We start from the raw sequence: 13,548 nt of genomic DNA, 5'->3' as shown, positions 1-13,548 counted from the left end.
CTGGCCCGAGTCTTCCTTCGCCTCCATACATGACTTCCACTGCTCTGCTTATGCATTCGAGGGAGCTAAAATGTAAGAAAGAAGACCGTCAGACGCAAATGCCCTTGAATGCATGAGTCATATTTGTCCCAAATGAACGAATCTGACTCTGAGTAGCCCCATAAGTGCTTTCAACGTACAGTCTGCCAATTCAAACACAATGTGTCATGGATTAGTCTGCGAATAAACTGAGCGACAGATGGTTTGATAATGGCGGCAAATGTGAACGAAAATGCTACAGCGTCATACATCTCAACAAAACTATTTTATTGTCCGACTGGAAACAAATAACAACCTTGGCATTTGGGTATCACATCGACTTGATTTGTTAACTGTTTTTTTTTTCTAATGTATTATTCCAAATAGGGACCACCCTTTACATTCTGATCAGAATATTTTTGCGCATGCATTCCACCGCCCAAAAAGTGAAATGCACATAACAGGGCCTTTAAAGCTACCGTAGTTGTGCAAAGGAATTCAAATCATGGCTCAAAGATCACGCAAAGGACACTTCTTCATTTAGAAAGATAATGTTTACTGGGCAACGCGGTGGGTGAGCTCGTGGTTAGCACATATGCCTCACAGTGATGAGATTCTCAACCCCAGGCTTCCTGTGGGGAGTTTGCATTCGGTCCCCATGATTATGGGCGTTTTTCTCCGGGGAGGCCAGTCTGGCTACACAAAAGGCTGCAGAAAGCCTCAAAACAAAACTACCGCTATTTTCAATGGCTCAAGGACGCTCACATAGAAATTCTTCTTTGGGTCGAAAAATGATTTGTGGGGCAGGTTTTAGGATGACAAATCGGTCTTTCAAGTGGAAAAGTGAAACGGCGAGAGCGCCTGGCACCTTCTAGACTATTGCTATCGATAATGATTTCCCCGTCAGTGTCTCCCGAACCTTTGGGGAGAGCTGTTTGCTAACCAGTCCCGCGTCTCGCCCCGTGAGCGTCCTGCTGTTCCATAATGAGGCTCTCCGAGAGGATGCCTGAGACGGGCGAGGCCGGCCGGGGCTTGTTGAGCTGCTCAGGCTCTCTAATTGGCGGAATGACACTTGGACACTTTGGCAGCCTCGCCGCCGAGGTGATTCGAATTAGTAACTGAAAAGCACCAATTAAAATAAATCAACATTGCTCTAAAAGATACAATTAATCATTGAAAGTTTAAGGGACAGACAACAAGACAGACCGACACAAGAAACATTTGCTTATCATAACGGCTAAATCATTTTTTTTTTTTAAACATCAGACCTTATAGCGTGGTCAAACAACACTGAAACCTATCACTTAGAACGACCAACATGCATGTGATCTGCACTCTAGCGGTCATCGTAATCATAAAGTAGCGTAATGGAGGAAATTTACAGCCTGAATAGCAAGAGAGTAAGTATAGGGAGGAAGTCTGGGTGGGAAGTGGGTTGGCTAAACACTGATCATTATAACCATGGCAACACAAGTCAACAAAACCGAAAGGATGCTGCAACTCGTGACATATTTGTGGAGCTTTTTCATGTTGCTAATTGTCTGATTTGGATGAAAATTGTTTTGGCGTAAATAAATTAGAACATACCTATAAAGCCTTCCAAAGTTAATATTAAGCTATAAATTACTCAGCCGTCGCGGTCAGTTGTCACCTTGGCATCATATGATATACTGTAGCTGTGTGCATGATGTTATTTACAATACGTATTCATTATACGACTCAGTGTTTGCGGAACAGGGGGTAGTGCAAGCCAAAACTTTCATTTCTTATAAGGCCTCACGGGGGAAATAAAATGGAGCATTAGAGCCCTGGCTGAGGCTTATTTACTTTTCCATGAATCCTCCGACTGGGTAATTGACAACTCTGCAGGGCTGACTTTACCCGGGCAAGGAAAGCAAATATCAGCCATGCGCGACGAAGAGAAGCCCAGAGGGAGCTAAATACCCGCCGAAACACTCGAGCGTATACGGCGGCAGTCAGACGGTTTTTATACAATCTGTCTGCTCATGTACCGTGGCGATGGCGCTTCCTTTTTGGTTTGCTTTGAAGAAGTCACATCTGCAATATGAGCAGGTCATGCCACTTTGCTTTGGGGAAACTGTCTGAATTCATCGAACAAGTGAAGGAGCCATATTTTGAGGGATCTGTCACCAAAGTGTGGGATGGGAGCATTTACACGCCAGCAATTTCGCAGAACATCATCCTTACTTTGAAACTGGTTCTGGGAAAACGAGTTAAGGTTTAAGATGCAGTGGCTTCGCTGTGGTTCCTCTGTTGTGTGTTTTTCACTTCAAACCAAATCGCAAAGGGCCTCATCTCAAAATAAAAGCAAGAAAGTGAACTGAAGAACGGCATCCAAATCTGAAGAAAAAGACATCAAATTTCCAAAATGGATTAGCTTATGCTGGGGTCTGGTTTGTCATCAAGGGAACATATTTGAGTTTCGGAAAATTGTCGGGGCTAACCAAACTTGAGAACTGCAAATTACACTTTGGATCTGGTTGTGACAATGTCGCCATTTTAATGCAAAGCCACCCCCGCAGAGCTGCTGAGACATTACATGTCGACACCCTCAAATGACCGCATATTTGGCAGACGCGCTACGGGGGCGAAGTCTGTCAAAAGTGAAGCCCCCGTCGGAATTCAAGCTGACATGAGGAAAGAAGAATTGGAGTAAAGAAAGGGACTAACTCCTCCTCATATGTCCAAAAAGAAGCTGTGACAACAAGAGACGAAGGTGCCAACCCATCTGACAGCCAGCAAGCCAAAAAAAGCCCACACCAACAGTAGGTGCCGCAATGAAAAATAACAAGCTTCTTTGGCTCAGCAAACACAGCTCAATCTTGGAACCGAAGGGCAACCGAAAAGTACAAGAGTATGCGAACAAGACACGACTTTATTTATTTATTTATTTATTTTTTTAACTTCACAACAACCAGTGACAGTGGCTGAAGTTGTCCATCCATAGTCTCGTTTACGACTACGACTGTTTGTTTATTGAAACTGAATTCCATAGAACAGCAGGCGGCTTTGAAAGGCATTCACATGGGCCTCGCAACTGTTTGCACCCTTACATGCAAGCAAAACTGTACATGCATGTTCCCTTAGCCCATTTAGACCATTTATGTAACTTTTCCAATGTGTCATCCGCATGGCGATGGATTGAACTACCTCAGAAGACAATTTGACCACATTTGAGTTTGGTGTTTCCACTGAATTTGAAAATGAATTGAAACACCTCACCTGAGCCGATCTTCCTCCTTCTTCCTCAGCTTCATGTCCCGTTGGACAACTTTCAGGACATGTTCGGCCTCGTCGTCCGTCAGGCCGGACAAGTCGAGCCTGCGGCCCATCTTCACCGGGCTTGCCACGCTGGGCCGCTTGTGGTCCAACACAGGATGATGACGATAACGAAGATGAGGAGGAGGAGGAGAGGCACTCGTATCCTATTGGCTGGTACAATCCTGGAGAAAGACGAAGGGGGAGCAGACTCTTAAAATGTGATATGAGTTTGACACTTTTTTTTTTTTTTTTTAAATTAATCATGCAACATTGTGGCTTCTATGATAGGTAAGGGATTGGATACTTGTCATCTTTGGAAAGGCAGAATTTTTGAAGGAGCTCTTGTATTGGGTCTCATTAAAACGTTCTGGCCGATGAGTTCTTCCTCAGGATGGGGGGGGGGGGGGGGGGGGGGGGGGGGTGGCGAATAGCTCAAAAGGGGGAAAGTGAAGGAAGGATGACAACAAGCACACAGAAAAAAGACAAGAGGAAGGGCGCTGCAGAGACTGATGAGTCCATGGCTAGAAGTAGAAGGTCCATTAAGCACAATGTCCAAACAAGATGGGAGTGCACTTGCAGAGTGACGATGACTCAGAAGGCGAGACAATTATGCTTGATCTATTATTGGCTTGATGGCTTCATCGGCTAAGTGCCTCCTCCAAAACGTATATCACTCATTCCTTGAGTTGTCCCATCTTAGAGGAAATGATATGCCCACTTTGCCCACCTCCCAAAAAAAAAAGAAATGAATAAAAGCAATACTTGGCGTAGGTGTGTGTTTTTTTTTCTTCAGCTTCCCATCGCTATTCATTTTGCATTAAGCCATTAGCCTCAAAATGCAGTGATTCACAACCAGTGTGCCGTGGCACAAAAGTTTTCCGTGAAGGATCATCAGGTGTGCCACCTTATCCAGTGTTAGTTATCTGGACGAAAACTATTTATTTTCTGTGAAAAAAATGTTGATGTCGATTTATTTTGGCAAGCACTGATAGTAACTGGCAGAAGAGAATGCCCTTCCACGAGATGACAGAAGGTACACAATTAACCCGTGTATTCACTTTTTGGGAATCGTTTGGCTAAGTGGTGTGCCGTGACATATTTTCCCATGGGAAATACGTGCCTTGGCTCAAGCGCTGATGTCAAATTGCTTTCAATTGACCGCGTGGCGTCATTTTGCAGAGAAAGCATCTCTCAATATTCTTCCTCAAACCATCATCCTATTTCAGCCTAACAGATTTCTCATTTGGGGGCTTGCGTGAGTCATTTGTTTTGGTTGGGAGTGTTAGCGTCATGGCAAACCGACAAGGACACACACGTAAAGAGTGAGGGAGCCTGTGACACATTGTCAGCTCTGGAGAAGACAAAAGCGGCAACATCTCGGCATATCGGGTGTCAGGCAGCGTGCGGTGTAAATAAGGACGGTCGCCGTGGCATTCACATACGCTCCTCGCTCGGCCGCTGTGATGAGAGACTTTGGCCTTTGCCTCGTGAAAAGGCCAACTCTGACACAGTCATATTTCACAACTGTTACACACACTCGGCGACACGTGCTTGTACACAGCAAGCAAACAAACACAGCCAAGGACTTGCGGCGCTGGAGCTGCGCCCCACGACGTCATCAACAAAGTAATGGGGAGGACTCGTGTATTCTTCCTGCGGCGGGGGGAATGATTGGTTTTAACCCTGGAATCCCTGTCAGAATGTTTTGAACTGCTATTTTGACACCAGCGGTCTCAGAGTGAGAAATTTCTGCAGTGGAGGTCTGTGCCGATGTAGTGGGTGTGATGTAATATTAAAGATAGGAGCCGAAGACGACAACTCTGGCCGAGAGTGTGTCAAAGCAATGGCCCACATGCAGGCGTACCCCCAAGACGCGGGGTCACCAAATCTGGTCCTCCGGGCCCCTACCCCTGCATGTTTCTCCTTAAACTGGTCATTTGACTCAGGTGTGCTGGAGGAGGGACATATCTAAATCACATGCAGGACAGGGGCCCTCAAGGACCGGAGTTGGTGACCCCTGCCCTATAAGGCATGACACGAGAGCAATCTGAAAGACACTTGGTCAAGTGCTATGGGCCTCAAACCATACCATCGCACCCTTGTCGTGCTGTCCGTGCCTCGACTCTTTGCATTTTCATTGAGGATTAGCATGAGTGTCTCATAGCATTGCTACCATAATAGCCCGAGTAAATCAGTCACGGATCCCGCTATCAGGCCCTTCTAGTGAAGTATGCACCGATACACAGCAGCTGCATAGAGTAATGAGAGGACCAAGCAGTCCAGCAGGGTACGGTCTCCATGACAACATGAAAGGAACATGCTGGAAGAAGTGAGAGCAAGTCTGACGACTTATTCAAATGAGTGTGAGGCTTCTATAGCGGCTTTAAGGAAGATCGGAGACGCTCGTTCATATATATTTTAAGTCCTTCCTGTGCAGGAAACAATTGCTGCTGTTGTTTTGTTTTACGACTTCATTTGGAGGCAATATTTAACTCTAAAATTCAATCATGTAACACGTATGCAATATTCACAACGTCGTAGTTATCGAAAGCTTTGACGAGACGAAGAACAAATGCCAAAACACTCCGATAAGACACTTGTTTTGGAAACGAAATGAAAAATGTCCCATCACTTTTATTGTATCGAATTCACGGCATTTCACCATGTGAGTGAGGAAAGGATGCCAACCATACACCAGCTTGAGCTAAAGCGTGCTCATGACGCCGGGCATGAAAGAACGGCAGGTGCGGCCATGCACAAAATGAACTGCTTGTTTGAACCAACTCTGTTGGGTCAGCTGGTAAAAGTCACAGCGTCGAACGTACATTGAGCGCAACAGTCTGAGCACTCCTTCAGCAAAATGACGCGAGGATCCTTACAATTCACGTAAAAAAAAAAACGTTTTTGCGGCCGGAGGAAATGACTCGATTATCTGAAAAATGCTGAGCAACCTCAGTGATTCAGGAATGAGTCATCCAATTGATTTTGAACCATATCCAACACGAGGATGGCTGAGGTTCAAAGTAGATGACTCCAAGTCCATAACCGGTCAAAGCGTCAGAGAATTAGTGTCCTGCATCGATTGATTTCATGCAATATAAAGGTGAGGGATAGGTCAAACTCTGGAGTGTTAGGCCCAAGATTAAAGTCAAGCCTTCTCGCCCTGTGTCAGCTCCCGGGTCATTTTTCATTTACATACATGAACAGTTTACAACGTAAGTTCAAAACGACAAGTCAAAAGGTTTGCTGAGAAAAAGGGGCCTCCAGACTATACTTATTCATTCCAGCAAGGAGATTAAGTCCCACACGTCTGTTGCTTGCCTTCGGTCTGTGTGATTACACCAAAACTGGGTGAAGGGTGCCTTTGGGGCAGGTTAATAACCAGCCAAAACCGACCGAACTGAACTTAAACTCACAACATCAGATAAACTTAACCAATATAATGTAGCAGAACACAGACCAGACTTGATTTATGTTACAATCGCACAATTTGATGAGATTCAGTGCACATTGTTTGTTTCGCAAATTTGACACTCGGTCCATCAATGTTATCGTCACATTTAAAAAAACATGATCGTTGTGGTGGCGAATATGCACCGCATACTTGATTATCAGATATTGGGTGCCGATGCATGTCATAATGTTGACAACCACCGCAAAACAAAAGCTTGGCGATGGGATGTTGTATCCACTCTGCAGTGATGGCAGAGTGTTGTCAACAGGTAAGCGGCGACCACAAACAAATCAACTGTGCGCCTTGTTCACCCAAATCTCCACAAACACTCTGCGCCGGATTTTCAGCTTGCATTCCTGAGGGTTTATTCTTCTGAAACAAAACATGACTTTGTTTTTTCTTCAAAGCTGCAGGTCATTTCACCAATTCCAGAAGCAATTCACAAACACATGCGCTGGATCATTTTAAAGCCCCCCGTGTCCTCCCTCCTCCTCATCTCGGCTACCGCCAGCTCCACGCCATGCACATTTTCACACGCCCCCTTGCTAAATGACGCATTTTTATCTTACTTTTTTTTTTTGATTTAAAAAAGGAGCAGCCGCGCACTGCCACATTAGTGCTGAGAGCGTGTGACATCGGCGTGATTTTAGCACCACGGGAAAAAAAGGAAACGCAAGGTTGCTCGATCGCACTTAGGAAGAAAAAAAAAGTAAAATCATCACTGACGTTAAACATACCCGCATGCAAAGCTGCAATGATAAGCTTGTGTTACACCCATGCTGAGAGGCAATCACACCCACACATGCACACAACAAAATCATCTATGAGTCCATCGCGCAGAGGCGACTTGTTGTGGATCACTTACGCGGAATCAGCCGGTACCGGTGGACGACCGGCCACTCTCTCCCCGTTTCTCGTCCGGGCCAGCGTTAACTTCCACAACACCTGCCTGCACCCCTCCTAATTTCCCCTGCCTCCCCCTCTCGGCCTGTACGCCTTCTCATTTGAGAGGCAGACGTTTGCAGAAGTGAATGGGTGATCACGAGGTTTGTATTACGCAGAGAAGGAGGGGGAGGTAAGGAGGAGGGGGAGGGTGGGGAGGCGAGGAGAGGCGAGGTGAGCGCGGGGGTTGGCACACAACCTGTTTACCGGCTCGTTGAGTGGCTGTGTGTCATGAAAGTGCTGGAAAGCGCATGCAATTGGTCAGAAAGGGGCTGATGTGATGGATGTTGGCACCCGTGCTCAAGATTGTTGGCACCGCGAGGAAGCGGGGGAGCAAGAAGGAGGAGGCTGCCTTGGCTGCCTGCTTCATTCACAAAGACGCTCGCAGTGCAATTAGCTGCCAGGCAGGAATGAAGACATCCCAATTAATCTTGCACCAATGAGTCACTTTTAGATCATGTTAGAGAGGAATCAGTGAAAACGGCCTCTCTCGCTATCGATATTTAAGCCCACAATAAAGGCTAACAAGACAGCACGGTGGTGGACTATTGGTTAGTACGTCGGCCTCACGGTGCAGAGGTGCGAGGTTCGATTCCGGCTCCGGCCTTCCTGTGTGGTATTTGCATGTTCCCCCTGTCCCTGCGTGGGTTTCCTCCCACATTCCCGAAAGACACGCCAGTGAGCCCTCGTGAAGAAAAGCGGATTCGAGAATGGATGGATGCATGGATAGATAGATATACTCATTAATTATGTATATCTCACCATCTTAGTGAATGCTTCAGACAACAGAAACCCAGTAAGGAGAAGGAGCCAGATGGAGAAGCATTGCATGCGCCACTGACAAATTGAAGAAGTGTCTGACATGGAGAAAACATACCAGTGGCTGGAAAAGGCAGAAGTGGAGGACAGCACGGAGGCACTAATCATGGCAACACAGAAACCGGCCCTAAACACAAGATCAATAGCGGGTGGAGTCGACCACATCAGACATATGCGGGCACACTCAGCTAAGTGGATGGCTCTTATGGCCTCGCCCTGCCCTGTTGCAGTGCTACTGCGAAATAGCAACTGATTTGTAAATGAGGGCTACGAGAACACTGTTTGTCATTTTTAAGGTTTTGTTGGATGTTGTTCCTTGGACGCGGTGGTTTGTTGTATATCAAAGTCGAGGCAGAAGATGGGGCCGGAGATGGCTGGAGTGTTTTTCTCAGATCGCATTTCCCATGTCGGCTTCTACTGTCAATTCATAATGACGGTTATAACAAATATGACAGAAATTTGATTTGGGGAGAACAAATGCATGCTCTTTTCTCACTTCACAGCGCAGACGAAGGAACCAGGCCAACAGTTCTTCTTAATCCTCCTGGTCACAAGCACATTTTTGCAACCGTAAAGACATTTTTGCTCACAAATATATTGTGTTGTAAATCTTATTATGGACCTCATGCTCTGCTGCCGAGTCACTTCCATGCGCTTCGGGGGACACTTGGTCCGAGGTGAGAAAAAGCCAGCTGCGATTTATTTATTTATGTGCATACAGAGATTGGCACACTTGATATTCAAAGTCCCTTGAGTCCATGCGCAACTTCCCATATTTCCTTTCTAATGGCCAGCGAGAGCACTCTTATTGGCTGACAACATGTGACATATATCAGAGAAGTATTTTAGAAGAGCACCAATAAGTATCACACCTTCTAGCAAAATAGGTGCAGGTTCACCCGACTAGTTTGAGAGGAAGCGCTCCTTCACCTGTGACATTCAAGCTTCCAGTGAGTCTGGTGATGCCGCTGCATACTGATGGAAATGCACACACCAGCTGGTGACAGCGGTGATGGCGTGCTGTTGACTGTCCCTTCCCATGGGGGGGGTGGGAGGGGGGGGGGCTTTTTCAAGGCTGAATCACTTCCTCTGACCACTGAGGTGAGCGCAAAGCACATAGAGACTCTTTGCTCCTGCCACATCCATGTTTTTTTTTAAAATAGGATACAACACGAAATGCAGCATTTTGCAGCACGTGGCCCGCACTGTCCCGCACATTAAGTATTAATTGAAGCTCTCAATAAAGTATTCAGTGGACCAAATGAAAAAGAAAAAATCAAAACAATATTTCAATCACTCACTCACTCACTCATAATTGTAGCCATTATCATCTTATCAAAGGGATTAGATAAGACGCACAGGGGTTGAAAAAAAAATTAAGATTTAGATTTTAAATTGAATGTGTTAAATCCTCTGTCCCCTATCGACTGTATTTCCATTGTACGTCAATTTGACTGATTGGTGAAAAGTGGCCATGGCAGTGTGGGAACCAGAGCAGCAAATAATTTGTCATGAGTCATCTGCTGCTGCGTTGCTTTTCAGAGTGAGGAAAGAATATATGGGTGGCTATTCGTTTACAGTCAAGTCTTAAAGTTTGTACAATAAAAAGGAAAATATTTTGTGTGCCCAAATTTTATAACCAGCACACGGTGACACCTATTGTTTTGGTTTTTGTTGTTGGGTTATACTATCTTGGTTTGCCAGTTTGCTGCAAGTCGCCGATGACCGTGAGCCGCGCGCCAACACGATTATAGGAAACACAATTACAGAGTTGAGGAAACGTGAAGCGTTGCACAAATATGAAGAGTAGCAGAAGACTTATTTTTGGACCTCTTATCTGAATGGGAGGAATTGTATTTATCTCCAGAAAATTGGGGGGTTGCAATGCGACACCTCCCAACCGCATGGTGCAAACTACCCTTGCGATTGTGACCGTTTGTTTGACTGTGGAACACAATGATTCAATTTCACTTCCTGGATTTGATTTCTAAACATATCAGAAGGTTACCAGCTTTCCGCAACGGATTACGTTCTGGAGATATGACACGTGTGTGCAGCTTGTGCGGAATAAGATATTTACTCGAGATAATTCCATTAGAGGCTTGTGTTAGTATAAAGCTCCCACACAGCCAGAATCCCTGCCTTTACTCACCTCCTACTAATGATTATTTTTTCCAGTGAGGAAAGCCCACAACATATTGTGTGCTTGCTCTCCATCCGGACTACATTAGTCACACTAACTCCTCGGGTATTGTGTGTTTTATGAGTGCGAGTAAATTTGCCAGCTTCTCTTCTGCAACAGTTTAAAAGCGCGGCGCGTGGAAGTGTGTTGAAGGTTGAGTAACACTCACACATATGGTCAGTCATTTCATCCTTCCAGCAGTCTGCGAGACAGATGATCACGCAACAAAGACACAGTCAATCTGACACTAAGAATTCAAACTACTCCGATCAATAAAGACACACAAACCGTATGAGAGAGTATGTTTGCCTCCAACGCAGTCAAGGCAAAACATGCAAACACCATACAATAAGGAAACAAAACACACACATGGGACAGTTCATTTTTGATGGATGTAAAGAGATTCATTCCGCGCACCTGAGTGTGGAGTAATCCTCATCTCCCCCCGCCGCTGCCGGAAACACGTCCACACCCGCTCTCATCCGCACACATCTTGCTGTTCTCCCAGTCCACAGCAGCATTGTTTGAATACAACCGCTTGCTGCCATGGTAACCAGAGCTGAGAGACGATGGGGATATAAATGAGAGATAGGGAGAGGCCATGACCTGTGCTCGATCATGACGTCACTGTCAGAAAGACAAAATGGCCCTCATTAGAAATCGATTTGATCACCATAAATGTGTAGCGTAGTTTTACGCCAGCTCCATTATGCGTCAGGGTCCAGACCCCGTCATTCCAGCGGTGTTTCGCTTTTTCTATTTCAGGCCATCATCGCACTCCTCATGACCCACTTCCTAGCTTTCGCAGCATATGATTGGTTCACCGATACTATTTTAAACCACACTGAGGCATTTATTCCCCCCCGCCTCCGAGTCACTGTCACTCCGAATCTACATAGCCGATCATCCACAAAATGAACGTGCTTTCCAGCAGGAGCATAGTTGTCCAGAACACATGTGCATGCTAAGGTATTAAATGTAACAAGAAATAGCCAGACAACATTTATGTAGATGAAAAGCAATCAAACTTCTGCGCTCCTTCCGCATGAAACCATGAGACCCCCCAACCCTCCCCGCTCCCTCATTTCACACCAACCGCAGAAGTGTAAGATCATAGACACAAAGAAAGATGTTGTGAACCATATCGTCATTTGCGTACCTGAGAACTCCAAATATTTGTCCTATGTACTGTATATTACCTCTTTTTTTTTTTTAATTCTCTGAACGAAGGCTCACAAGCTACAAGGTTAGCTTAGCGCATGCCGTATAAACAGTATAAATATACATATAAAAGATGAAAATTGTTGAAAAAAAGGGAATCAAATACATAAAAATGAAGACAAAATCTCAACGAATCCGCAATGACAAATCCTTGACCAGATAACAGGGTCAGAAGCCCCATTAAAACAAAAGTGCTACACTTCCATTCACCCCTGAGTCATTGCCTCTATCAGAGATGAGCGCGCGCGTAAGACATCTGCAAATGTCCCTTAAGTGAGAAAAGGTCTGTCTGTAATTAGTCACAATGAAGAGCACGTTTCAACTCATTCAAAACATCCATTATTGTGTGAGTCATGTCTCCTATGACCCAAATATTGTTTCCTCAACCACTGCCAAACAGCTGTGTCGCGTCTACCTACCCACCCAACATACACACTCGTGTTACACATGGCCTGCCATGTCACCTTTGGTCAGAGCAGACAAGTTTTTTACGTCAGCCGACGCTCACCGCAAAGCATCATCCTCATACAATGGCAGTTAACCCACTGATGAGCAACATAGGAAGAGTGAGACACAGAGTAGCGTCCCATCGGGATTTTAGATGGCTTTAGATGTTTGATGGGATGTTTCTGATGAGACATTTCACTGGCATGTCTTCTGATGGACTCACTGTGGCGTTCATGTGGCTAGTGTAAGCAAAGCGTGTCATTTTTTTAACATCTCATAGAAACTCAGGCAGCTATAAGGCCGAAATGATCCGCTTAGTGAAAATGCTCAGTATCTGTCCTCTTGAGTTCGTCCTGGCTTGACTACCAGGGACAAAAAGATGTTTGCAAGGTCATTTTTCACTCTTTCTCTCTTTGTCTCCAGGCTCAAACATGCCTCCCATCCATCCCGTCATCAGCCCTGCAGTTGTGGTTTCGCTTGAGAGACATTTTGCAATAAGAGGCCCCACAAAACTTTTGGGCCCCTTTGGGAAATTGTGGGAGTTTGGTGACGAGCACATCTTTTACTCATATATCAGGAAACTGTCGAGTTTACAACGGTCTTAACCTGGGGAGGAAATTAAGCATATTTAGTCTCGACAATTATTTTTGCCTTTTCTCAGCCGCACGTTTCCAATAGCAGCAGCGGGAAACAATTCCCCTGTGACGAAACGCTCAAAGCTTGAAGACATTAGCCTCCGCTCGCGCTCTCACTCCCTCCGAGTCACTCCTTCCATCGTCTAACACACCTTGAGACAAGCTGCCTATTCATGCGCTACTTGCTCCCGGCCAGGAGATACATTCTTTCTGGCAGGCAACTTTATAAAGGATGTTGAGGGGGGGGAATAAATAAATAAAACTCCCACATAAGGTGTGCTAAGTGCTTCCACAATGTGTAAGTCTGGTAATGTCAGTCACGCGGTAACCATTTTCGCAGTTTATGTAAGTTTCCAAATGGTTATTGGGCTTCCTGAAGTGAAACGAAGCTACAAACTTGTCTGCATATGCTGTGGGAACAAAAGAAGGAATTTTCAATTGCTTCAGCAGAGGCGTTATATAGTCCAGCCCTCGGGCTGTGATCCGATTTTTTAGCAGTCTGCGGCATAGCATGAAAATGAGATTTGAGCCGGCCCACGACTCCATAA

General features: G+C 45.5%; 1 protein-coding gene across 1 annotated transcript in view; it reads right to left on the bottom strand.

Moving 5' to 3' along the window:
• Positions 1 to 7,811, bottom strand: part of myripb (myosin VIIA and Rab interacting protein b) — a 53,521-nt gene extending 45,710 nt beyond the window's left edge. Inside the window, exons 1-2 of the mRNA XM_019863492.1 lie at positions 7,620 to 7,811; positions 3,262 to 3,482 (exon numbers count right to left, since the gene is read on the bottom strand). Coding sequence (XP_019719051.1) covers positions 3,262 to 3,371 — 110 coding nt within the window. The 5' untranslated portion in view covers positions 3,372 to 3,482; positions 7,620 to 7,811. The remainder of the gene's footprint in view (positions 1 to 3,261; positions 3,483 to 7,619) is intronic.
• Positions 7,812 to 13,548: the final 5,737 nt, after the last annotated feature.

This window comes from Hippocampus comes, unplaced genomic scaffold (genome assembly GCF_001891065.2).
Source record: "Hippocampus comes isolate QL1 unplaced genomic scaffold, H_comes_QL1_v1.1 scaffold360, whole genome shotgun sequence".
In the NCBI taxonomy this organism is placed as follows: Eukaryota; Metazoa; Chordata; class Actinopteri; order Syngnathiformes; family Syngnathidae; genus Hippocampus; species Hippocampus comes.
The sequence above is the reverse complement of the archived record's forward strand: the minus strand, read 5'-3'. Positions and strand labels throughout refer to the sequence as shown.